At 54.1% G+C, this 22,766-nt stretch overlaps 13 protein-coding genes across 13 annotated transcripts; 6 read left to right on the top strand and 7 right to left on the bottom strand.

Annotated features, from left to right (window-relative positions):
- Positions 1 to 105: 105 nt before the first annotated feature.
- On the bottom strand, positions 106 to 1,685 carry BAUCODRAFT_75411 (glycoside hydrolase family 10 protein; the record flags this gene model as incomplete). The annotated part of the gene is made up of 5 exons (XM_007680636.1): positions 106 to 474; positions 528 to 627; positions 685 to 978; positions 1,049 to 1,250; positions 1,298 to 1,685. 5 exons carry the CDS (start codon positions 1,683 to 1,685, stop codon positions 106 to 108), a joined length of 1,353 nt encoding a protein of 450 aa, XP_007678826.1.
- Positions 1,686 to 2,630: 945 nt separating this feature from the next.
- Positions 2,631 to 3,046, top strand: BAUCODRAFT_214770 (uncharacterized protein). The gene has a single exon (XM_007680751.1). It carries the CDS (start codon positions 2,787 to 2,789, stop codon positions 2,994 to 2,996), a length of 210 nt encoding a protein of 69 aa, XP_007678941.1. The 5' UTR covers positions 2,631 to 2,786; the 3' UTR covers positions 2,997 to 3,046.
- Positions 3,047 to 3,150: 104 nt separating this feature from the next.
- Positions 3,151 to 3,680, bottom strand: BAUCODRAFT_59015 (uncharacterized protein; the record flags this gene model as incomplete). The annotated part of the gene is made up of 2 exons (XM_007680556.1): positions 3,151 to 3,561; positions 3,618 to 3,680. Coding segments are annotated over 2 exons (474 nt in total), but the record flags the coding sequence as incomplete, so codon positions are not given.
- A 241-nt stretch (positions 3,681 to 3,921) lies between these two features.
- On the bottom strand, positions 3,922 to 6,185 carry BAUCODRAFT_141348 (uncharacterized protein; the record flags this gene model as incomplete). Its single annotated transcript, XM_007680750.1, has 3 exons — positions 3,922 to 4,756; positions 4,808 to 6,082; positions 6,140 to 6,185. The coding sequence occupies 3 exons, from the start codon at positions 6,183 to 6,185 to the stop codon at positions 4,218 to 4,220; spliced, it is 1,860 nt and encodes a 619-aa protein (XP_007678940.1). The 3' UTR covers positions 3,922 to 4,217.
- Positions 6,186 to 6,680: 495 nt separating this feature from the next.
- On the bottom strand, positions 6,681 to 8,576 carry BAUCODRAFT_36396 (uncharacterized protein). Its single transcript, XM_007680432.1, has one exon. The coding sequence runs from the start codon at positions 8,443 to 8,445 to the stop codon at positions 6,910 to 6,912; it is 1,536 nt and encodes a 511-aa protein (XP_007678622.1). The 5' UTR covers positions 8,446 to 8,576; the 3' UTR covers positions 6,681 to 6,909.
- A 49-nt stretch (positions 8,577 to 8,625) lies between these two features.
- On the top strand, positions 8,626 to 9,610 carry BAUCODRAFT_36395 (uncharacterized protein). The gene is made up of 3 exons (XM_007680431.1): positions 8,626 to 9,272; positions 9,349 to 9,517; positions 9,576 to 9,610. Exons 1-2 carry the CDS (start codon positions 8,679 to 8,681, stop codon positions 9,409 to 9,411), a joined length of 657 nt encoding a protein of 218 aa, XP_007678621.1. The 5' UTR covers positions 8,626 to 8,678; the 3' UTR covers positions 9,412 to 9,517; positions 9,576 to 9,610.
- Positions 9,611 to 10,492: 882 nt separating this feature from the next.
- BAUCODRAFT_74344 (uncharacterized protein) lies at positions 10,493 to 12,077 on the bottom strand (the record flags this gene model as incomplete). The annotated part of the gene is made up of 2 exons (XM_007680561.1): positions 10,493 to 11,953; positions 12,009 to 12,077. The coding sequence occupies 2 exons, from the start codon at positions 12,075 to 12,077 to the stop codon at positions 10,493 to 10,495; spliced, it is 1,530 nt and encodes a 509-aa protein (XP_007678751.1).
- Positions 12,078 to 12,257: 180 nt separating this feature from the next.
- On the top strand, positions 12,258 to 14,273 carry BAUCODRAFT_124682 (uncharacterized protein; the record flags this gene model as incomplete). The annotated part of the gene is made up of 2 exons (XM_007680749.1): positions 12,258 to 13,022; positions 13,083 to 14,273. The coding sequence occupies 2 exons, from the start codon at positions 12,258 to 12,260 to the stop codon at positions 14,271 to 14,273; spliced, it is 1,956 nt and encodes a 651-aa protein (XP_007678939.1).
- Positions 14,274 to 14,305: 32 nt separating this feature from the next.
- BAUCODRAFT_141343 (uncharacterized protein) lies at positions 14,306 to 15,760 on the bottom strand (the record flags this gene model as incomplete). Its single annotated transcript, XM_007680748.1, has 4 exons — positions 15,483 to 15,760; positions 15,103 to 15,429; positions 14,670 to 15,053; positions 14,306 to 14,619 (listed from the first exon to the last, which is right to left on the bottom strand). The coding sequence occupies exons 1-4, from the start codon at positions 15,583 to 15,585 to the stop codon at positions 14,306 to 14,308; spliced, it is 1,128 nt and encodes a 375-aa protein (XP_007678938.1). The 5' UTR covers positions 15,586 to 15,760.
- A 400-nt stretch (positions 15,761 to 16,160) lies between these two features.
- On the top strand, positions 16,161 to 17,836 carry BAUCODRAFT_124680 (uncharacterized protein; the record flags this gene model as incomplete). Its single annotated transcript, XM_007680747.1, has 4 exons — positions 16,161 to 16,184; positions 16,242 to 17,290; positions 17,346 to 17,443; positions 17,496 to 17,836. 4 exons carry the CDS (start codon positions 16,161 to 16,163, stop codon positions 17,834 to 17,836), a joined length of 1,512 nt encoding a protein of 503 aa, XP_007678937.1.
- A 221-nt stretch (positions 17,837 to 18,057) lies between these two features.
- On the top strand, positions 18,058 to 19,179 carry BAUCODRAFT_150164 (uncharacterized protein; the record flags this gene model as incomplete). Its single annotated transcript, XM_007680746.1, has 3 exons — positions 18,058 to 18,777; positions 18,840 to 18,956; positions 19,012 to 19,179. The coding sequence occupies 3 exons, from the start codon at positions 18,058 to 18,060 to the stop codon at positions 19,177 to 19,179; spliced, it is 1,005 nt and encodes a 334-aa protein (XP_007678936.1).
- Positions 19,180 to 20,382: 1,203 nt separating this feature from the next.
- BAUCODRAFT_74736 (uncharacterized protein) lies at positions 20,383 to 20,856 on the bottom strand (the record flags this gene model as incomplete). Its single annotated transcript, XM_007680590.1, has 2 exons — positions 20,383 to 20,502; positions 20,578 to 20,856. 2 exons carry the CDS (start codon positions 20,854 to 20,856, stop codon positions 20,383 to 20,385), a joined length of 399 nt encoding a protein of 132 aa, XP_007678780.1.
- A 444-nt stretch (positions 20,857 to 21,300) lies between these two features.
- BAUCODRAFT_124676 (uncharacterized protein) lies at positions 21,301 to 22,590 on the top strand (the record flags this gene model as incomplete). Its single annotated transcript, XM_007680745.1, has 2 exons — positions 21,301 to 21,378; positions 21,436 to 22,590. The coding sequence occupies 2 exons, from the start codon at positions 21,301 to 21,303 to the stop codon at positions 22,588 to 22,590; spliced, it is 1,233 nt and encodes a 410-aa protein (XP_007678935.1).
- Between the last annotated feature and the right edge of the window lie 176 nt (positions 22,591 to 22,766).

Genomic DNA, 22,766 nt, shown 5'->3' with positions numbered 1-22,766 from the left:
TGATCTACTGCTTGTCGATCCTCACCGCACCGCCTCACTATTTCATCTTCACTATGTACATTCTCGTTCGTAACACTTTCATCTGTCGTTGATCATGACAACCTTCTACATCTTCAGACCGACCGCCTGACCAGTCAGGGCCTGGAAGCATCCGTCATATGCCGCCTTCTTGACGAGGGTCGTGTTGGCACCACCGGGTTGAAGGAAGAGATCGGCATAGCCTTGGCCTGGGAAGGTGCTTGGCACCCAGCTGTAGGTGTCGACAAAGTCCCAAACAACAACACCAACGCAGCGTGGCGTGTCCACACAAGCGCCAACGGTGTTGTAGTAATCTGTGACTTGCTGCGTCTCAGAGGCGACAGTCGGGGGCAGGTTAAGTCTCACGTCAAGCTCGGTGACTGCAACCTCAACGCCGAGCGCGACGAAAGCTGCCATGTTGGCAGCCTGCGTGGCGCGGCTGGGAGTTGAGCCGGCCTGCGGAATGTTAGCCAAGATGTAGAGCATCGATGAAGTGAATAACTACTGACAATGAAGTGTGATTCGAGACCGATACCATCGATCTGAATGTTTTGGCTCTTGAGCGAAGTCACGAGGTTCTGCGCCCTTGTCGCTTTGTAACCAGGGTACCTGAGAAAGCAAGCGTCAATATCAAGCAACCCTCGACCTCGTGCAGCAGCCACTTACTCGATGTTGTAGTCATTGTAGTAAAGCTTGACAGCCAATGAGTTGTTGCGAACAGCGTCGGTAGCGGCCTGGAAGGCCATCTGAACATAACTGGGACCAATGTTTGCTAACCAGACGTTGTCCGAGTAGGTGACATTTGACGCGTCGGAGAAAGCCTCGTTCACAACGTCCCAGCTGTAGCACTGGTCTCCGAAGTATGTTACCAGAGTGTAGACGTGGCGGTACAGTGCTGCGGAGAGAGTAGCATTGGTCCACGGGACAGTGGGCGAGGTGATCCATGTCGGTAGCTCCTGGCTCCCTACAAAACGATGCGTCAGTAAGCTTCGCTGAGTCTACCGCAAGCGATAGGGATGTATGAGCCAACGTACAGATAAGGTTGTGGCAGCGGACCTGCTTGCCGGTCGCTTTAACGAAGGCCAAGAAGTAGTCGCTACCTGAGAAGTCGAAGACGCCGGGCTGCGGCTCAGTGAATTCGTACTTCATAATGTTTGCCGGAGTAGCCTCGCCGAAGTCAAGAGTGTTGTTGAACTCCTGGGTGTAGTAGTAGTCGGCCGCCTCGCCAGTGCCTGCACCGCGTTAGGACCCATCTCGGCACAGCTACCATAATACATACCTGGGATGTCTGCCGCAGTACCGAACCACAGCTTGCCAATTGAGGTTGCAGCCGCGTTGAGACCAGTCCTCGTGTTGGTCTGCGTAGCCGTGAGGGTCACCGTCGGGTTGGTGTTGCTGCCAGAGCTGGACGAAGACGTGGAGCTTGCGCTGGAGCTTGTAATGGTGGGAGACGTGGCCGAGGAGGATGAGCCGCTCGTAGAGGACGAAGAGGTGCTGGGAGGAGCGCTGGCGGAAAGGGTGACCGTCCTAGTGAGGGTGCTTGTGGCAGCGGTGCAGGTTAAGCCCGATGCAGCGACCGTCGTGGTGAGAGTGCTGGTGGAAGCACTGCAGGTGGCAGCTGAGGGAGACACCGTTACAGTGCGTGTGCTGGTGACAGCACTAGGCATGACCGTGATCGTGACCGTTGCCGTTTGGCCACGGTTCCACGGCGCCCAACCCTCACCCCAGCCCTCCCATTGAGGAGCAGCGAGAGCGCCCGTAGCCAACAGGCCCGTGGCGATGAAAGAGCGGAACGACATGGTTTCTGTTAAGAAGCGAGTGACTAGCTGGGGAGATGCAAGGTACCGCAGCTTGCTGGAAGGCCGTCGTTGGTCGGCAGGAGCCTACCTTTTGTATAGCTACTATGTGTGCAATTAGCCTGACCGGCACCGTGGATCTTCATGCGAACAGTAGCGGTGGACATGTTGCTGTACGCGAGCCGCCTGCATGTTCATCATTTGCAGGGTATTCAGGTACCGGCTAAAAGCCTGATTGATTGGGCCATGGCAAGGACCGAGGAGACAAGAGGGTTTGTGGCATGCTTTCTGGGGACGAGGCAAAACCTGGAGGCTCCACAGCTCCGCAAGTGCATATGCTAGGATCAGGAACAGGATGTCGTCAGACCGAAAGTAGAATGGTAGCGTGCAAGCATGCGGCCGGCTAAATACAAGCAGTTATAGTCGAACCGTGCGGCTCGGCAGCCTGCGGGGTCTGGCTTGCCAATGCAATATGCATGCAGTTGAACTCTGCAATTGAGCCGCAGATCGAGCATTGCACTTGAACTTGCCGGAGCGTTCAGTGGTAAAATGCGTGATCCAGCCTTTGGACGGAAGAAGGGAGGCAGTTTCAGCCGGCGAAGAGAAGTTCGCACTGTTGCGTCGGTGGCTTCGAAAAAGTCGGAATGCCGGCAAAGACATTCAAAGCACCACTTTACGATGCAGCGACCGTCACGCGAACATCCAAACACTGGCTCCGGAAGTTCTGCATTTCCAGCGCATTCAGCCTCCTAAGCGACATGCTTGGCGATGGATAAGAGATCTAGGCTGGGCGGTAAGCACCGCGCCAATGAACCCAGAACCTCCAGACAACCATGTTCAGCCCGCACGCAGTGATTGATCTCAACTCTAGTATGGCATCCGTTAGCGAGTATAGTCGTGCTACTGGATTGACGGTGTGCTTTAGCTGTGTATCGGCACGATGCTCTCAGTCCAGGACAGGAGTAAGCTCCCATGCAAAGTCTAGGCATGGACTCGAGGTGTTGGCCCGGGAAGAGCACTGTTCCACGTCTAAGGTGTCACGCAGATAAAGGCCTTTCGAGGGACAACTTGTGCAAGCAGCAATGCTCGGCGCAACGCGCCTGCTGCTGCAGCGCTTGCGCACCTTTCGGTGACGGTGATGTGCATACCGGTACTGCGATACTCATGGCCCGGCAAAACTGATTGATACATGTCGCAGAGTGTGCGCTCAGATCCTTTGTCGTCTCAAGTCTTCGAAGCTCCATCAGACGTCGCTGAGGTTAACGCGTTGCTGGAATGTGATCTAGATGATGGGATCGGCACCTTTGTCGTCCTGTGGCATACGCATATACGCATCAATGGCGGCGCTGAAAGCCGCAAAACCAGCGCATCCGATTGCGACAGCTTGTGGCCCACCACTTCGCGCCAGCCAGCCGCCTGTCAAACAGCCTGCGGCAACACCGTTTCCGAGATCGTTCTTCGCTCTTAAGCCTTCAATCGCACACTCAGTGCCGGCGAAGACTGCACCAATGTAGCCAAAGTTCTTCGCGCTTCCCCAGGCTGATCTTCCCATGTCCTTGAAGCCTCGCTTCAGCTGCTCCCGTACAGGTAGATCTGAGATGGTGCCCACACCACCTGGCATACCTGCAGAGAGCGGCGTATCGTAGCGCATACTGGACATGAAAAGTCCGAAGAGACCTCCTAAGCCGAAACCCATCGTCCCAGCGATCACCGTCTTGGCTGGGCATGACTCCATCGCCTTTTGCATCTATGAAATGGCTTAGGAATGAACGCACACTGGATGCGAACGCGTTGATTGCTCACGTATTTTATCATCTGTTGCTCCTGCAGCTGCTGTTGGTCCACTCCAGCCATCTGTCGCCCACCTGACCCCATGCCACCAAATCCGCCCATGCCTGGCAGCGCCATGGTCAGCTAAGTTTCCTTGAATGCGTGAGGTGAACTGTTAGGTGAAGACACCCTGTACGGTCCCTGACTGGGAGCCTGGATTCAGAGAAGACGCCTGTGCCTTCCTGATGGAGATGCGATCTCCGCTGTAGGCGCGCTAAAATATCCACACCTAACTTCTGCTGGCTACTGCAGTATTTAGTATATCTACACACCGAATGGGAACGAGTACAGAACTTCCGCGGAAGCATTACGATACGGGCTACTAACTGCGTTAAGTTCTGGGCTTTGCGCCGGGTTAGTCAACGCCGGAAAACGATAGATCAACCAGCAGATTGCACTAGTGAGCCTGGAGATATTTATCGACCACAAAATTCACCCATTCCCTACAAGGCTTCTTTCGCCGGATGTTGATGGTAGAAGTGAGCAAACTCAAGACGTGAACAGTGTCGTCGTAGAATGCTCAGGTTCTACAGGCCCTGAACGCAGTGCGCTATTAGTGTACAAGGTCTGGTCCTAACCCTTCCGACTCTTCTCCCACTCAAAGTACGAGCTGACTTTATCGTCCACCGTATCCGAGCTATCCCTACCTTCACCATCATACTCCTTCGCCTTGCCACTCTCCGCCTTGTGGTAAAGCTGCCTTAGCTCCTCAACCTTCATGTCGCGGTCTAGCTTCGGATCATACGCTTTACTCCGCTTCAACACGACGTTCTCGTACAGGGACAGGTGGCGCGGATGCACCGCGACGCCGTGATAGTCATGCTCTCGGCCTTCGCGCACAAATTGCCAGTATCGTTCCTGTTCGCGCAGGTCGATGCCAGTTGTGTCTGGTATGAATATCATGGTCAGAGCGAAGCCGATTAGACCAAACCAGCAGACCACCCAGAACTTGATGTGGGTCGGAATGTAGTTGTAGAGCACAGTGCTGGTTAGCGCGCCGAGCTTGCCAACTGCGGCACTCATGCCGTGAGCGGTAGCACGGATCTGGGCAGGGTACACTTCAGCAGCCAAGAGGAAGGTGGTTGAGTTCGGACCGAACTGAATCCAGAAACCTGGTAGTGAGATCAGTACCATCGACACTGCTAGATGACTAATTAACGTACTGCTAAAGAAGTAGAGGAAGATGAACGCTTGCGCGCCAGGACTGCCGGGCTTCTGGTTTAACAACGGATATGCCGCGGCACAGATAAGGAAAAGAATAAAGGACATAATGAAGCCAACAGCCTGCATCCTCTTTCGGCCATAGAATTTGTGGTCGATCAAGAACGCTGCCAGGTAGTAACCAGCCAGCTCACACCCAACGTTGATGAGGTTATACAGCCAGTATTTGAAGACGTCGTTGCTGTTTGACGTTACAAGGGTAAGTAGTAGCGAGCGGAAAATCTGATTGCCATAGAAGGGAAAGTCGTTGCAGTACCAGCAGACCGCTGTAGCGAACAGCCTGTGCCAGTAATGCCTGAATGTAAGTTTGAGAGATGTGATATCGTAGCCGGTGACGTTAGATTTTTGTCGGCTCGCCTTGAGAGAATGATCCACATTCTTCATTTTGAACACTCGCAGGTACAGGAAGTAAGCGATGAATAGTGCGGCGATGAAGAAGGTGATGCGGAAGGTCTCCTGCGTCACGATCTCGCCATAAGGAGGGTTACCGCCATGATGGAAGATGAGCATCACAACGATCAGGGCTAGTTGGTTGGCGAGCTGACCCCAGCCCTGCATGAGAAAGGCAAGCAAGACACTGCGTCCACGATGCAGGCGATCCGCTTTGGTGCTTCCTTGCCCGTGGACACCTTCCATGGCGCTGACGGAAGTCATGGGATACTCGCCGCCGACTCCGAACCCGAATACCAGCAGAGAAATAGCGTACATCACTGTCCAGCCGTACAAGCTCTTGCCCCACATGCCCGTGAGCATTAAGCTGCCGATGAGTAGTATTGCGGCATCCTGAATCAGACCCCAGCGACGACCAATCAAGTCGCCGATGATGCCAACAGCGACCTGCCCGAAAATGATGCCGACGATTTCGAGGTAGTTGGCTGCTTCTACCCAGACCTTGTTGCAAACTTTATACTGCTTGAAGCAACTTGCCCAGACACTTTCGAATAGTGGGAGAATGTTGCCAACGGAGAACAGTACGTAACCTTCGGTGAAGAAGCCAACACCGGTAATCACGAAGTTCTGCATGTATGCGGAGATTGGGCTTAGAGGGTCTTGCTTAAACATCTCCCAAACAATCTTAAGCTCGCGGCCGGCCTCAAAGTTCGCTTGCTGATTGACAAACTTCGTTCGCTCGTTAAGTGGTAGGTCGCCCCAGTATATTGTGCCTCTGTACGCATCAGCTGGATAAAGCGCCTCATCTAGTAGGGTCTCTGGGTTCGCTGGCAGGCGGTTGAAGGCTATGTCTCTGTTCGTCGCGCCTGGATGGCGATAATCACCATAGCCGTCAACGTTGGCGGTAGCTTCTGCCCTTTGCGTCGCCATGTTGCTCACAATACGAAAGTGGCAGGGGTGTCACGGTTCGGAGCGACTTGACTGTAAGAAAGGACGGGAGGGTGCACAGGTCAGCAATGCATGCTGATACTGTTGGTGCTTACTTGAAGGTCTGATTGCACATTGCATCTGCGGCCGCAATCCTACGACATCATAAATGGGCCTTACCTGGTGTTGCAACAACAGGGATATGCGCCCTTAGCCATTAGGCGCATAGAGCAACACATGGTGAGCGGACTTGGGGCAAGGCTCGCACGCGCAGTTACTAAGCTGCTTAGCCAGTGAGAGCAGTGAGACACCACACGTGTATCGACGGTGTAGCTGAGTAAGGTCGCTGAAACAGCGCTCTGCGAGGTGCGATGACGAAAGGGCATGATGGCAGCTGTTGCAAGATCGATTGGTCTTCACGATCATCCGGAGGCTTAATCCGTGCTTCCCGTAACTCTCCCGCTGCAAACGCGCCACCTACGCGCTACGGAACGCCTAGCCGAGTCAAGCTTTTACATCTTCTGGAAACAAGATGACATACAAGCGTTGAAGCGTGATCGCGTCGCTTGGTGATAGAGCTTCGCGCAAAGACCTGTTCATACGATATGCGAGCGAACAGTCATATCTGTATAGAGCAGAGTATACCATGGGTAAAGCGCAAACAATACCAACGCTTCGCTTCGCTAGAAAACACACTCGAAATGCATCTCGCAAACATGCCAGATGATCAAAACTCTCCTCGTCCCTTGGGCTCTCCTGGACCCATTGCGCCAGCACCCCAGACTCCGACCAAGCCCCAGAAGCCCACTCTCCACCCTCGAACCAACCCAGACGGGCCTTGACCTTTCCTAATCTTGATCATGCCGGTCCTGGGGTCTTTGATCTTCGTTTCACCCTCAAGGTAGAAAATGCTGTATACCGTGCCACTAAGTCCTGCATAGGGTGCTGGCTCGACAATAGTTGGTATGTCCGGCTGGGCGCGCTTCATCTCGGCTACCTGTGCTCGTCGCACAATGGTGTCGAGCGGTAGTCGTATGAACAAGTCCGTCATGCACGTGCAGAACGCTGCCAGCGACCACAAATTTGGCGACGTTTCGGGCGTGATCCTGAGTTGTCGCCTGATGACCAATGGACATGCAGCGGAGAAGGTCTGGGGTATTGTGTGGGCTAGCGCAGTCGGGAGCCAGAGACTAGACGGCGCGAGCAGAGACGGCAGACTCCGAAGGTTCTGCACCAGGCCTCGTGGAGCGTGCGAAATGGGCGTTACAACGAGCCGTGTTCGTACCATATCAAGTGGTGACAACAACAATCCTGTTACACAGCTGGAAAGGCCTACAACGATCAGACTGCCAATAGGGTTGGGGCTGTCGCTGAGATCCAGGCCGCTGAAGCCCATACTGCCGGGTACGCCAAACGCCATTCCCAACCCGCTTGCATCAGGCCCGATGATGTCCGGAAGTCCTAATACGGCAAGAAGCAAGCTGCGTATGAAAGCGTCTGTCGTCCGCATAAGGGCATTGTAGAGGAACGTCGTGTTCGTGCCTCGCCATAAGCCCACGGCCCCAGATGTATTATATAGCGCAGAGACAACATTCGTGATGCTGTCTGGTCGCTTCAGTCGCAATTTGTACTCACGTTCGAGGTCTTCTTGCTCTCTTCGGTTCTTGGGTGTGGGCGTTGGCGACAACTCCTCGCTTGGTGGCGTCCGTCTTCGCTTACGTGGTGATCGACTTCGTGGCGCTGTCGCTGTGAAGTAATCGGGAATGTCGTCGCTCCCCTCGGTCTCATCACTTGTTTCATCTTCGTAGACTTCATTCAGACGTTCCTCATAGTTTGAACCTCTCTCGGTCTGTCCACTAGCTGGAGGCTGCCGCCTTGGATCTGCCCTTTTCCGCTCTGGCGAAGACACTTCCGCCGAGGGCGGTAGCGACACTTGTAGAAGGATCTTGGAAACATCGAATGGCTGAGCTAAGAGCACGCTCGTGTATCGGTAAAGTAGCGTATCGAACAAGCTCCGCGTATGCTGCCATGCTTCACTTGCGGAGCTTTTCAGATCAAGGTCGAGTTCTGGAAGAAGCTCTCGGGCGGTGCTTGAGATCGAAGCAGTTGGTGGTCGCGCATTAGGTCGTGCTGTGTGTGCTGCTTGGAAGGATGACGATGACGCTGCGGGACCGATAGAGGGAGGGTGGTAGTATGGTCGAAGCGGATTGGGTTCCCGGGATGTGCTTAAAGGCTGGAAACGGTCACTTTCGAAACCCGCCATGACTGGCGTCCGCTACCCAAGATGTCGACGGTGTGATTGTTCTGGGATGATCGAAAGGATGACGAAGGCCGATCTTGCACATGCATGCTCTGGAAGTCGCTGATGGTCCGAGCTCCATCTCCGGAATCGCCGTCGCCGCCATATCTGAGACGAGCGGCGTGGGAATATTTTCGGTACCAAACCGATCTGTTCGCGGCGTTAATATATTCGTGTTTCCGCTGTATTGGTCCGAAATGGCACAACGCAGTGTCGCTGCCCAGTGGACTCTGATCGCGCAAAGCTGCCGGACCGCACCACGATGTCGACCGCTTTGCGGGCAGAGTTCAAGTTATGTACAATCGAGACACATGAGTGCTAGCATACCACTTGCAATGTTCGCCTCACGCAAAGCGAGCGGCCCGGTCTGTACGATAGCCAAGTTGCACTCAAACCGAACATGCTGGCGACACGTCCGAAACCTCAAACCAGCCCGGAACTTCACAACCACAACCTTCCGACTACACGGCGATCTCATTCCACCCCGACCTGGTGAGGAGCGACGGATCACGTTTATCGACAAAGAAGGCCAGTCACATACGTTCGAAGTCGCAGACGGCGACAATGTCCTGGACATTGCGCAAGCGAACGATTTGGAGATGGAAGGCGCTTGCGGAGGCAGCTGTGCATGCAGCACGTGCCATATCATAGTACAAGACGATGATCTGTACGACAAGATGGAGGAGCCGAGCGATGATGAGAACGATATGCTGGACCTGGCGTTTGGGCTGACGGAGACGAGCCGGCTGGGTTGTCAGGTGAAGATGAGTAAGGAGTTAGATGGGCTTGTTGTAAGTTGAGTTGCTTTTATTTGGATGTACGATATGTCGTGAGGTGAATCATACGTGCTAACAATTGTATGAACAGGTCAAGCTACCCTCAATGACTCGCAACATGCAGGCTTCTGACTTTGCGGAAAAGAAGTCGTAGCCACTTTTCATCGTCTAGACACGTTACAGTACTGTACAGTAAACGCACATACGCATAGCGACGGCGTTGCATTGGCATATTGTACATCTAGCGAACAGTTACGCAGGTAGAGCAGCATCTCCCATCAACACCCTGCACTAACTGTTGTTTCCTGATCAACGCAGCTTAAGCCATTCAGCCCAAGACCTGCTGTTCCGACCTAGCCGTTCTCCTCCTTGAAAGGCTTCATTCAACTGCCGCATTAGCTCCTTAACAAGACCCGGCGGTGGCGGTCCGGTCGTGGCATGCCACTTCGACAGCTGCAAGCCTGTCAGCAACGCCTGTGTCAACTACAGTCGCACAACTCACAGCAATCCAACAGCTCTTCTCGTCACCACTTTTCTCAGCAAGTACCCTACCGACATACTCCTCCCAAACGGGCCGGATGCTCTCCAACATTTCGTCTGTCACCGCAGTTCCCGTGACCAGAGCCCGCGGGCGCGGATATAACGCATTCAGTACGGCGCCCAAATTCTGCGGCGAGAACTGATACTGCTTCGGACTGTCTGTCATGTCGAGTGTAGCGGCCATGTAGTACGGTGTCCCGTCGAAGAGTGCGGCGGCTTGGACTTGAGGCTGTCGGGTCAGACCTATGCTTACGATTGGAATTGAGCTTGGGGAGGCCATTGTGATTTGAGTAGGATCTGGAGTGAGTTGCAGGATTCAAGTGTAGAAAATCTTTGAGACCGTTCTGCGAATATCGAGGTTGATAGTTGAGCGTAGTGATCGAAACATGGCGGATTATGAGCCTGGCTATATACAACCGCATACTCTTCCTCGGGTTCTACAACAACAAAGCCGGCCGCGCATCTTGCTCGCAGCTCCAGAGTTCGGGCGCACTCGCCTCCTCGTCTGGAAGTCCGAATATCATCAGTAACGCGAGTATCCATACATTCGGGTCCGAAAAGCGGAGCTTGCCTAAGGTAAGGCCTCATCCCAATTGGGTCCAACTCGGGCGCCGGCTTCAGCATGCAAAATTTTACACACATGTGTCCCATCCACGCAATGCATCCCGCCAAGATAGTGCTCTATAAAACAAGGATCACCGCTGTCTCTGCCTCTTCTGCGCTCTCTCTTCATACTCCGCCGCAGCCCGTTTCTTAGCGTCCCGCTCCCTCTGCGCCGCTCTCTCCACACTTCTGTCGAGTGAAGCTTGGGACGGTTTGGGCAGGTTGGACTTCAAGCCTTTCCATATGGTACCTGGAGCTTTAAAAAGGGCCTTGAATCCTTTGTCTTCATCTTCGCTTGAAGCCGGAGTGGCGCTGCTCTTTGCAACAATGTCCACAATCTTGCCCTGAGCGCCGCCAGAGGTGGGTCGAGTCTGCAGATTAGGAGCCTGCCACTGTGGGCTCATATATGCCGAATTCTTGCCGGCTTGATTGTCTAGTGTAGAAGGTCGTAGCGCTTGGCGTCCGCGCTCATTACCTGAGCCAGGTACAAGGTCCCGGAAAAGTCCAGCAAAACCTGTTGACCGTCGTTCCTCTTCCGTCTGCGGTTTGTAAAGTGGCGCAATGCCGAGCCACCTTCGTACAGCAGGTTGCTGAAACAAGAGAGCTTGCCCGAGGCCTACAGCTCCGGAAGCCGAAAACCAGACGCATAGCGCTCCCGGCAACCATGCGGTAACCAGAATGATGATACCCGGCATCCCATACAGCATGAATGCCCTCATGCCTGGTGGGGTTGCAGCAGGGTTCGATGCCCCAGTCTCGCCACCCATACGAATGACGAGGTGGATGGCGGCGCCCATGGCGAGCGGTAGGATGCCATAGGGATCCGCAACGGTAAGATCTTTGAGCCACAGAAAGCCGCCGTCTCGCAGGCCCGGGACGGGAAGGTTGGCCATGGCTCTTACAAGCTTGAAGCCGCAATATCCCAGCACAGCCTGCATTACCATGGGAACGAACATGGCGGAGTAACTGATGCCGTTCTCCGCCTGGATTTGGCGCAGGCGCTGCACGTGCATCATCATCGACTCCTGATCGCGGTCGCGCTGTGCCTGCGTGATTGCTGCCGTGATCGGCTTGGTCACGGTTATGAGCGCGGCTTGTCGAGCCTGGCTGTCCGCAGACCTGACGAAGAATGGAACCATTACCAAGCGGAGGAGGACCGCGGTCGCGGCTATACTCCCCCACCAGGGCATGCCGCTGTAGATGTGGATGTGCTCGAGGATCCATTCAATCACAGAAGTTGGGCCGTACCAAAAGCTGATTCCCACTTCTTGTAGATAGCCAATCTTTTCCGGGATATCAGGCATTATAAAAGCTTGGCCAAGGTCTATGCCATCGATTGTAATATGGCTTGGGTCAGACGGAGATAGAAGCTCTGACGATGGTATGTGATTTGCTGCGACAGGCTGAGCGGGAGATGCTGTGGGTACGGTGGATGCATGCCGCATGGCTGCTATTAAACGCAACGATGTGCCCTGCCATCGCGACGGTGGTGACAGAGATGGTATGGGCCTGGGGGTCGTCCGTATGCGATTCAGTCCTGTAGCGGAGGAGAGCTACCATGAGGTTAGTAACGTGAAGCACGGTACTTCCAATATCTTTGTTACATACACTGCGGCATTGGAACTGTAATAATCGAGGCGCATTGGAGCCTGCAATGCGTAAGCCTCTACTGGGCATCATCGTAGCGATGAGCGCGCCGCAACGACCGATGCAATACACTCCCTTCACTTTTTGCGACTGGAGATGCACTGCTTAGAATTGCCTCGGCACGAGCGCGAGGCCTCGTGACCGTGCCTGGGAACAAACGAGCGATAAGCGAACCACCTCAACCTCCGAAGTTAGCGTCTCCTCTGCTTCATGCAAGCAAGTCGCAGGCGAGCAGCTTGCGCGCCTTGCCACTGGCGCAAGGTCAAATGTGACCTCGCAGCCTCGGGCACACCCTGCAGCAATTGTCGTAAAGGGCCGGCACCTGACGAATGCCGTACCCATATCAAGCGGAAGCGTCAAGGTGCTCGAGCGGTCGCAATCGTTCCAGCTAACAGGCCTTCAACACAAGAAACACTTCAAAATCATGGCGTATCCGCCGCAAATCCACCTGCGGCGGTGCATGCGGCTCAGTCAGCCGTGGTACACTCAGCACTTCCCGGACTGAACAAGGACGACTGCAAGACGCTGCTGGTCGAGTTCGTTGAGCAGCCCGCCATTGACACGCGAGCTATCGATAAAGATGCTCGCGTGACCTACATTGGCACCGGTCTTTCAAACTTAAACTTTCTGGTTCGCCACCGGTCGAGCACCTCTGACGCCTGTCACCATGCGAGCAATCGCATTGCCCGCCAGCATACTTCGTACGAGCCCGAACGATTACCTGCCGAGGCGCTGCAGCTGCCGGAGAAGACGCTCGTTGATCGGCTGCTCGAGATGTACTTCGGCCATGTGAACGCCTATTTTCCAGTTGTAGATGAGCGTCGCTTCATGGCGCAGTACGATGCGAAAGACCCGCAAAACCCGCCTTCTCTGGTCTTATTGCAGGCAATGCTTGTTGCCGGTGCCCATGTTTTCTACGTCGGCGACGAGCGTCAGGCAATAAAGGCCACCTTCTTCCGCAGAGCGAAAATGCTGGTAAGCAGAGCGGTGTAGGATCCCTCGCAATTAGCTGACCTCTCTGCCCGCCAATACTAGGTGGACGCGCGGTTCGAACGCAATCGAGATATCGTCGTCCAAGCATGTTTGTTACTGACATGGCACACAGACGGCGTGGAAGACGTTGCTGCAAACGCCTGGTTGTGGGTACATATGGCCGCTACGATTGCCCTCGGTCTCGGTATGCACCGCGATGCTGAACCCAGTCGGCTTGTAGAACACAACAAGCGTATGTGGCGAAGAGTGTTCTGGTTGCTGTACACCTACGACATTTCTTTGAGCTTGCAGCATGGGCGACCTCAAGTGATCCGCCTTAAAGACTGCGACGTAGCAGAACTCAGATGCACCGACTTCGATGAGTGCGGCGAGAATACTGCGACCGACTTTGTCGTACAGCGGACGAATCTAATGAGAATACTGTCGGAGGCTGTCAGAGCTCGCTTCGCGCTTCGAAGCACGCCAGAGAGTAGAATTCAGTCACTGCGCAATGCAGACGAGAGGCTTGCGCTGTGGACACAGCAGTTGCCTGATGAACTTAAGCTTCGACCGACAATCACGCTCGGACTCCAAGCTTCCATGCTTCATCTCGCATACAACAGCGGTCTCATGCTACTGCATCGCCCACGGCCGCCGGCGGAAGCAAACGGTGATGAGATGAGAAGAGAGGATGCCGATATCTGCAGTGCCGCCGCCGCGCACGTACAGTCTCTGCTCGAAAGCCTCCGGGAACAGGACATGCTGAAGTATTTACCAAGTAACAGTGTGCACGTTTGTTTCACTGCACTGATACAGCTGAATGTGGAGTTGCGATTAGCGAATCCAATCCTGGCAACTGCAGCTGAGCATCGCTTTGGATCGCTCCTGGAGTCTTTGCGGCACCTTTCTGCAATCTGGCCACAGGCACTACCAATCGTGTACTATTTTGAACGTATTGCCAAGCATCGGAAGGACGAAGCAAGCGGGCAACACGCCGCACCCCAACAGCAATGCCCTGAAACTGGCTATAATGACAGTAATGGTACCGTGGCGCAGCAGTACGAAACTGGTAACATCGAACACGCATCGCTCGAAAACGGACTGGACACAGACTGGCAACAATTGTTCGGCAACGAGCCATTCGACTTTGTGACCGACAATGCGGTTACGCAATATTGGCAGACATGGCCAGCACATTACTGGGATGGTTCACCGGCTGAAAGCGTCAGTCCAAGTACGAACATTATGCTATGAGCAATGCTAGATCTGATTACGGTTGCACCATCTCAGCAAAGACCCAACGATGCACGCCCGATATCCTTGAGACACTCGCCGTCGTCCTCCTCCATCATGGACGGGATGGGTTTCTCCGCAAGTGGCGTCAAGCGGAATGCATGTCGTCGTTCACCCGCTGGATAGTCCAGCGTCTGCGAGTGATTGGTTACGCGTTGATCCCAGACGAGCACAGTTCCGGCTTCGTAACGTACGCGACACTGGAAGTCGGCGCGCTTGGCAATGTGATCGAAGAGAAAGCCCAGAAGAAAGTCAGACTCCTCCTGGTCGTAGCCAACGATGCGCTTGGTGTAAACCGGGTTTACATCTAACACTGTCAGTTAATTGACTCACGAAACCAAGGGCACAGTGACTTACATAGTGCCTTCTCGCCGGTTACAGGATGCACTCTCACCACAGGATGCTCTGCCGTAAGCTCCTGTCTGCGCATAACCGCATTCGAGCCGTTTTTGAGCTCCTGACTCACGCCGTCGTTGTTCGAATGTATTGCAGTCAGGCCTTCAAGACGCTTTCGAAAACGAGGGGACAATGCTCTGAAAGCTTGCACGCTCGAGCTGACAAGTGTGTCGCCGCCGGCTGCAGCGGGAGACTCAAGCATCCCGATGAAAGTAGTACCCGGTGGCTGCAGTTCAGGAGATTGGTCAGTGTGCCATTGGATGGGACTACGGCCTTTCCATGAGCGCCGCACGCGGAGATCCTCCTTGTGATCGTAGATGATCATGTGCTCCGCAGAGCCAGCAGCTGCATCACGTCAGAAAAGAGTTTAACACCGCACGAAAGGCGACTTTACCAGGGTGCGGCGCCCATCCGTGGACGTGGAGAGGACCGAAATGACTGACGATCTTCTTCTGCGCCTCGAAACCGATGTCACAAAAGTTCTGGTTGCGGAAGACGAGGGCACCACGCTGAGCTGCGAACAATGCTAGCTCGTTAAGACCCTCCGGCGTGAGTTGAGACAATTGCACCCCTTCCACTTCCGTGCCGACGTGGGGCGACAGGTTGTAAACCTTGGTCGCATTGCGCAATAGGTTGGGAAGTGCAGGATCGGCACGCAAGCCTGGATCTTGATGGTCGAACAAGCCGATTTCGTCTACCTTCTCCAGTGGATCATAAAAGGCTGGCGAGGCCGAGTCAGTATCGGCTGCCAACGTCACAAGCCTCAGGACTTACGCATAAAGTCAGGATAGAGCGGCGTCCCATCTTCGTTCTTCGCACGCGTGGCAACCTTACTTGGGAGGTTATTTGAAGCTGGTAGGTTTGCGATACTAGGCATGATGGCTTTCAATAATTGATGATTCTTGAGGAGGGAGTCTCCAGGACCTGTCAAAACAGTGACATTTGTAATTCAGTCTGACGCCGTTGTTACCGAAGGACAAGTCTTCGAGCCGAGTGCCTGTTTTCCGGCATGTCTGCGACTCATCATAGGATTGTACATTGTTGTTGCCCGTCCTGGCGTCGGCAGACTACGGACGGCCAAGTTGACTTTCGGCGCCCAGATTTCGGCTTCCTAACTTATCCGCTAGCGATGATAAGCCAGCTGTATTGCCGAATCGCCGCAACTGGCTTGTCAATATGCTGGACGTCAGGAATCAACGAACAAAGAGTCGGTTGCTAGATTGGCACGCCATTGCAACAGCCAGATCGCCGCTATCGCCCGTTATCGTCGTCTGCCGCACGTGGCGTCCTTGTTCCCCTAGAGCTCGTAGGGCTCCGGCACGCATATCGTTGACTGCCTCAACGAACATAAAGATGGCCTTGAACCGCCACGAGTAAACTGTTACAGGATAGCCAGAGTGTATCGAACATTCAGCAATTCCCGAGCAGTTTACTACCGCACAGTCTTTGGAGATGGCTGCTTCGTCGACAGACTCCGTCACCGCTGAGAAGGGCATCAAGCCGTCGGACACAACATCGATCAAAGCTGGAGAGGTTCTCGACAACACTGTCGAGTATGAGCGATACCTCGCACTCCACGCCGAATTCCACGCTGAGAACGGCCACTCTCACCGGAAGCTGCTGCGCAAGCTGGACCTTCGACTTCTGCCCACGTTGAGCTTCCTCTACCTCATGTGCAGCCTCGACAAGTCCAATGCTGGCAACGCGAAACTCTTTGGCTTCCTCCAAGACGTTGGCATGACATCGACCCAGTTCAACCTCGCACTGATGTACCTTTTCTTTACCTACGGTCTCTGCGAGCCCTTGTCGAACATTGCGTTGCGTCGCCTAGGACCGAAGATATGGTTCCCTTTCATCGTGACGTGCTGGGGTTTGATCACGACGCTGACCTGTCTGGTCCACAACTACGGCAGCTATGTTGCGATCCGTCTCGTCCTGGGTATGACTGAGGCTGGTCTCTATCCTGGCAGTTACTTTATTCTGTCCATGTGGTATACCCCGAAAGAGCTCGCAACGCGTATGGCGATCTTCTACGGCGCCAACACCGCTGCGGGAGCCTTTGGCGGTGTTATCGCATACGGCGTCGGCAACCTCGACGGTGCGATGGGTTGGCGAGCGTGGAAGTGGCTATTTCTGATTGAAGGAGTAATTACGATCGTGGCTGGCCTCGCTTGTCTGTTCTTCCTTCCGCAATTCCCACATCAATACACCGCCAAGCGGGGCAGCAAGTGGCTTAATAGTGCTGAGCTTGAGTATGCGCAGCTAAGGATTAAGTACGCCTCTGGACCGGATGCGCCGACGTACACTTTCCGCTGGAGCGACATTATCGCAGCGCTGAAAGACCGCAAGACCTACCTCATGATGATGATGTTCTGGTGGGGCGGCTCCGTGCCAACGTACTCGCTCAGCTACACCTTGCCGACGATGGTGAAGAATCTTGGCTACAGCGCTGTTCGTGCGCAGGCGCTAACCACGCCTCCGTACATCTTCGCAACCATTATTTGCGTGCTGGTGGGCTGGTTGAGTGATCGCTTCCAGCGGAGGTATGCTGCCATCATGAGCGCGTATACCCTGGGTCTAATGTGAGTATCTCGAGTGTTTGCAGCGAGATGACTCCCACAACTGACGTGCTGTTAGCGGCATCATAATCCTGTGGGTGACTGTGCATTACAAGCGTCTTGCCGGCGTCAGCTACTTTGCAATCTTTCTGGCCGCAGCAGGCTACGCTGCACAAGGTATGCATTTGCAACCATTGGACTTCAAGGCCTTCCACTAACCGAGGAACAGCTCCAATCGTCGGTGCTTGGACGTCGGTCAACGTACCGAATCCATCAAAACGAGCAGCCGCCATTGGCTTTCTCATGCTTGTGGGCTCAGTCGGAGGCGGCAGTATCGGCAGCAATATCTACATCGCATCTGAAGCCCCAGTGTATCCACTCGGTTTCGGCTTCAGCGTGGGGTGCACTGTGCTCGGAGCCATGATTCCAGCGACGCTGCATTGGTGGTTGTTGCGCAGGACAAATGCTCAGAGAGATCGTACGGATGCTGAGAGCGTCAAGGCTACGCATACGCCGCAGGAATTGAGCGAGCTGGGCGAGAACTCGCCTCTGTTTAGATTCTCGCTCTAGTGTCAGTAGATATGGATAGGCAATCACGGCGCTTCGGCGAAGCCAGGCTGAACATGGAGAGTCTTAAAGGCTCCGCCATCTGCTGTTGTGCCGGAGTCAGTTACAAGAGTCCGACGTCCCTCCTCCGGTGCTATATTGAATCTTCCTCAACGCTCCGAGATAGTTTTCGCAACGCTTCCGAACGAAGAGGGGAACACAGCAGAGAAAGGAAGAGAACAAGCATGCCTTCCCGACCGTTGCCACAAGCCATCTATACACCCCTACCAACTTTCTTCGACAAGAATGAGAACATCGATCTTGAAGCGCTGCGCAAGCACGTCGTCTTCACTGCCTCCGAGGGCACGATACCAGTTCTGGCCGGCTCAATGGGCGAGGCCGTACATCTGAGCCGTGATGAACGTCGGATCATAACACAAACGGCACGTTCAGCTTTGGATGAAGCTGGACTCCACAAGGTCGTCCTCGTCGCTGGAGTCGGTGCGCCAAGCACAAGAGAGACGATCATACTTGCAAATGATGCCGCAGAAGCCGGAGCGAACTTTGTCATGGTGATACCGTCAGGATACTATGCAGGGGGTCTGCAAGCCGACGGAATGGCAGCGCTGAAGGCGTTCTACGTGGATATTGCGGCGGCGTCGACGGTGCCCGTGATACTGTATAACTTCCCTGCGGTGTCAGCGGGCATCGATATGAGCAGTGACTTCATCTTGGACGTGCTCCGGGCGACACCGAACGTTGTTGGGGCGAAGCTGACATGTGCGAGTGTTGGCAAGATCACAAGAATAACAGCCGTTGCTCATGGGCCGGACTTTATGGCGAAGTATCCTAGAGTGGATCCGCATCAGAAGTTCGAGGTGATAGATGGATTCATTGACATCTTGCTACCATCGGTCGCTGTCGGAGCTGGTGGCGCCATCTCGGGTCTACCCAACTTTGCACCGGTAAGCATAAGTGACATCAGCCATCGAACAGTCTTGTCTTGCTGACCGGGTGATCGTTATAGCGCGTGTGTGTGCGGCTGTGGGAGCTGTGCAATTCAAGGAGAAAGGAAGATCAAGCGGAAGCGAGGAGGCTGCAAGGCCTCATCGCGCTTGCAGATGGTGTTGCGGCAGGTGTCGGCGTATGTTTGATTTCGTTTCCGATATACTGCTTTGACAAACTAATGTGTCGAACAGGTCGCTGGCATGAAGCAGATACTGCATCGTCGGTTTGGTTACGGTCAGAAGCCAAGAAGGCCACTGCTTCCGATGAGCGAACAGAAAGCAGACGAACTCCTGAACAACCATTATATCGAAAGTCTGGTAGCAGAGGAACGCCGTCTTGGTGGCAATGTTGGCGCTTGATGTTGTGACCCGTCGTCTTGCCAAACGGCTCAGTGCGATAGTAGAGTAGCGCAGGTACGTGAAAAGAGACTAGACGCTAGACGCAGTTCGTGCGGTTAATGGAGACGCTAGAACTTGGAGCTCTGAGTTGCCCCAGCGCATCGTAAATCCTTGGCGGCAAATAGAGCACCATTTCCGGATTAGCACCATACTGATTGTTGGATGGCATGGCATTGCAATAGTGAGCGCAAGCCAACAGCAATCATTTGTAACCTCGACCAAGAAGACCGGGTAGCTCTACTCTAAGGTACGTTCACCACCATCACAACGACTACGATTTGGTCATAGCGGCCACTCCCATACCATAACATGAGCAATCCAGCTCGCATCACCACACGCTTCTAATTTGTTTTTTAACGGCAGTGAAGTTCCGCGTTGCCATGCTGCCATCTGCAGATGATATGAGACTTCAATGTACCCGGTCTGCTTCAATCTATCGGCGGGAATAGACTTCCACAAGTCCGTAATCTTCGCGAGATCACCTAGATTGTGACGGAAGTGATAGATTCACAGTATGCGATTCAGTGAGCGAAGCCGAGCGCCAGCACAGGCTGAGGACACAAACATGCCAGCTTGCGGACATCAGCGTAGTCCTACCACGTCCAAAGATCAACTGTTTGATTTATACCCGGTAACCGTTATCTGCTTCATCGTAGCCACTGACCCAGCGTAATATGTAGGATCCTGGTAAGGCGTAAGGTCAGAGCTCGAACGAGTCGAAAGCCCATGCAATATACCAGATCGCGGCGTTGCAGCTACACGACGATCATATCCAAGCGTGCAGCTGAAACCATGTAGCTGGCTCGCTGTAATCGGTTGGTTCGGTATCCGGAGCAGGATGTGGTGTCATTGCTCGATGGTCTCCCACCGTTGCTGCAGACGTTGGTTTGGTATTGAGAAGCAAAGACCTTTTAACGTTGGGTAATGCACATCATGTCCGGCAGCGACATGATAGCGTTAGAGTCAGGGAAACTGTTATTGTGCCTGTGTTCCATAAATTGAAACAGAATTGGCGTCTCGCTTGCCTTTTGCGTTCAAACGTGCTTACGTAGCTCCTCATACGCCGCCATGCTATGCTTGCCCGCACTCTATGCCAATATGGTATCCCCTATGCTCTATCAACATTGTAGCAGTGTGAAGCGGGATTTGCACATTGAGATCCTCTCATTCTAGAGAAGTATACATGTCCATTTCCTCGCCATCTCTTCGTCTTCGTTCAATTGGATCATCTGCCACCATTACGCCAGGTCCGGCAGGTCTTGCATTGCGGTGCTCTGGAAAGATCTAGCCCACGTTGTTAGCTTAGGCCCACAGCACTCCCACTCTTGATTTCGTGGTGCTTTCATGGTTGTAACCTACCCTTGTGCCACTCCACCCTAATCTGAATGCTGCCTCGTGCGCAAACAGCTCTCCGAACCCCAGCATCAGCCCATTGACAAATGGTAATAGCAGGTTGATTGCGGCTCCCCTGAATATAGAGATGAGCGTTGGTGGTTGATAAAGTATCATCGGACTTGATGACGTTGACGGAGGCTCATCAGACGAGTCCTGATTGCTGTGGTTGGCATCGTAGTTCTCGCTGTCTTCTGAAGGGAATGTGGTCTGCGACTCGGATAGTGGGTGGTCACGCGACGCCATGGTAGATGCAGTTGAGGCAGGAGGAGTTGTAGCTGGCAGAGTGCGGAGCGCTCAAGGCGCAGGCTTCGCTAAGGGGTGTCAATCCTCCTGCCGGTCCTAGAGTGATGCCTGCACAGGAGGTGAATGATCAATCAGTCAAAGCAGTCAAACGGATGGCATTGGCACACTCAAACGAGCACATGCACGTCGGTCAATGAGATGCCAAGACCGATCGATCTGTGACGTCTGCCTTGTGTGCCTGAATGTGCATCTTCTTATGGTGTTGTCCATCCAACCAAGTACATTCGACCCCAACTCTCCCATCAACGGCTCAACCAGTCAAGCAGTAGTCACTCAAAGTGCCATCATCTGAAGTATTATTGATCGCACCTCGTCACTCTGAACATAACATAATTGCACGACACTGCGAAGCAACGGTGTAGAAGGCTTGAGACGCTACCCAGCATGAGCGGCAGTATGAGTGCAGAACAGCAGGACAAGGTGGCGCAGTTCAGTGCCATCACCGGCGCAAACCCTAGTGCTGTACGTTCTACTAAGCATCTTCGAGCACGTGCTATAGTAGGCTAATGGGACGAGCAGGCTGTCACTGCACTGCAATCGGCAAACTGGAACCTCGAAGAGGCTGTGGGACTCTTCTATGCCGCTGCCGACGAGCCGCAAGAAGACGAGGACGATGTAGATGAGCAGGACCAACCCACACACCAAACAGCACAAGCTCCAGTACCAAGCACATCGTCGCAGCCATCAAGTAGTAGCCAGAAACCTTCAGGTCAACGTCCAAAGCAGATGTCGTTGCGCGATTTGCTGCGCGGCGACGATGACGGCGAAGAAGAAGACAAGAACCAAGACATGTTCGCGGGGGGCGAGAAGAGTGGACTTGCAGTGCAGAATCCGGACAATCGTGGCGGGCCACCCGACCACTTCAAGAACATCATGAACCAGGCACGTGCAAATCGTGACAGACCGAAAGCTGCGGACGAGGACGAGGACGAACCACAGCCGACTCGCAGCAGTCACTTCACGGGTCGGGCACAAACCTTAGGTGGCGATGATGCGCCGTCTCAGGTCCTTGAGGATGCAGCGGCAACTAGAGCGCAAGGCGGACAGAGGCAGCCCCGGGTCACACGGACGCTGCATCTCTGGTCGGACGGCGTGAGTATTGACGACGGCCCACTATTCCGCTTCGACGACCCAGCGAACCAAGACATGATGACGCAGATCAACCAAGGCCGCGCACCGCTTAGCATGCTGGATGTACAACCGGACCAAGAAGTTGATCTCAGCCTTGCGCCGCATCGTGGCGAGAACTACGTGCAACCAAAGAAGCAATACAAGCCATTCGGAGGCTCAGGCCAGCGTCTCGGATCACCCACTCCAGGCTTACCTCCAGCATCTTCTTCGTCGACCACATCCACGGCACCCAGGTCGCAACAGGCGCCGGCGACTTCAGCAACTTCCCAATCGCCGGCACAGGTGGAAGTTGATGAGAGCGCACCCGTCGTCCAGCTTCAAATCCGGCTCGGGGATGGTACCCAAATGCGCAGCAGATTTAATACCAGCCATACCATCGGCGACGTCTATGACTTTGTAAATCGCGCCTCACCCGCCTCTACTCAACGCGCTTATGCGTTGATGACGACCTTTCCAAGTAAGGAGCTTAGCGACAAATCCCAGGTCTTAGGCGACATTGCGGACTTCAAAAGAGGAGGAGTTGTGGTTCAGAAGTGGGTTTGAGCGCTTGCTTGTTCGAAACACACTGCTCGCTCCAGACATGAGCATACAGTATGGCGTTCACAAGCATGGAGGCACCGGTAGGACTATGACGCTATAGAGATCCACGAAAAGTATTCGAGGAGACCAGGATCGCAGCCATCGCTGAAAGCCTTATGTAAAAGTAGACCCAATAGGAA

Source organism: Baudoinia panamericana (assembly GCF_000338955.1).
Source record: "Baudoinia panamericana UAMH 10762 unplaced genomic scaffold BAUCOscaffold_10, whole genome shotgun sequence".
Taxonomy (NCBI): domain Eukaryota; kingdom Fungi; phylum Ascomycota; class Dothideomycetes; order Mycosphaerellales; family Teratosphaeriaceae; genus Baudoinia; species Baudoinia panamericana.
Note: the sequence above shows the minus strand (reverse complement) of the source record. Positions and strands in the feature narration are given on the sequence as shown.

Excerpts from the sequence above, each read along its gene's own strand:
- BAUCODRAFT_214770 (XM_007680751.1), top strand. The coding sequence starts at position 2,787 with ATGCAAAGTCTAGGCATGGACTCGAGGTGTTGGCCCGGGAAGAGCACT.
- BAUCODRAFT_36395 (XM_007680431.1), top strand. The coding sequence starts at position 8,679 with ATGGCACAACGCAGTGTCGCTGCCCAGTGGACTCTGATCGCGCAAAGC. Across the intron at positions 9,273-9,348 it reads AGGAGTTAGATGGGCTTGTT|GTCAAGCTACCCTCAATGAC; the intron begins GTAAGTTGAGTT and ends TTGTATGAACAG.
- BAUCODRAFT_36396 (XM_007680432.1), bottom strand. The coding sequence starts at position 8,445 with ATGGCGGGTTTCGAAAGTGACCGTTTCCAGCCTTTAAGCACATCCCGG.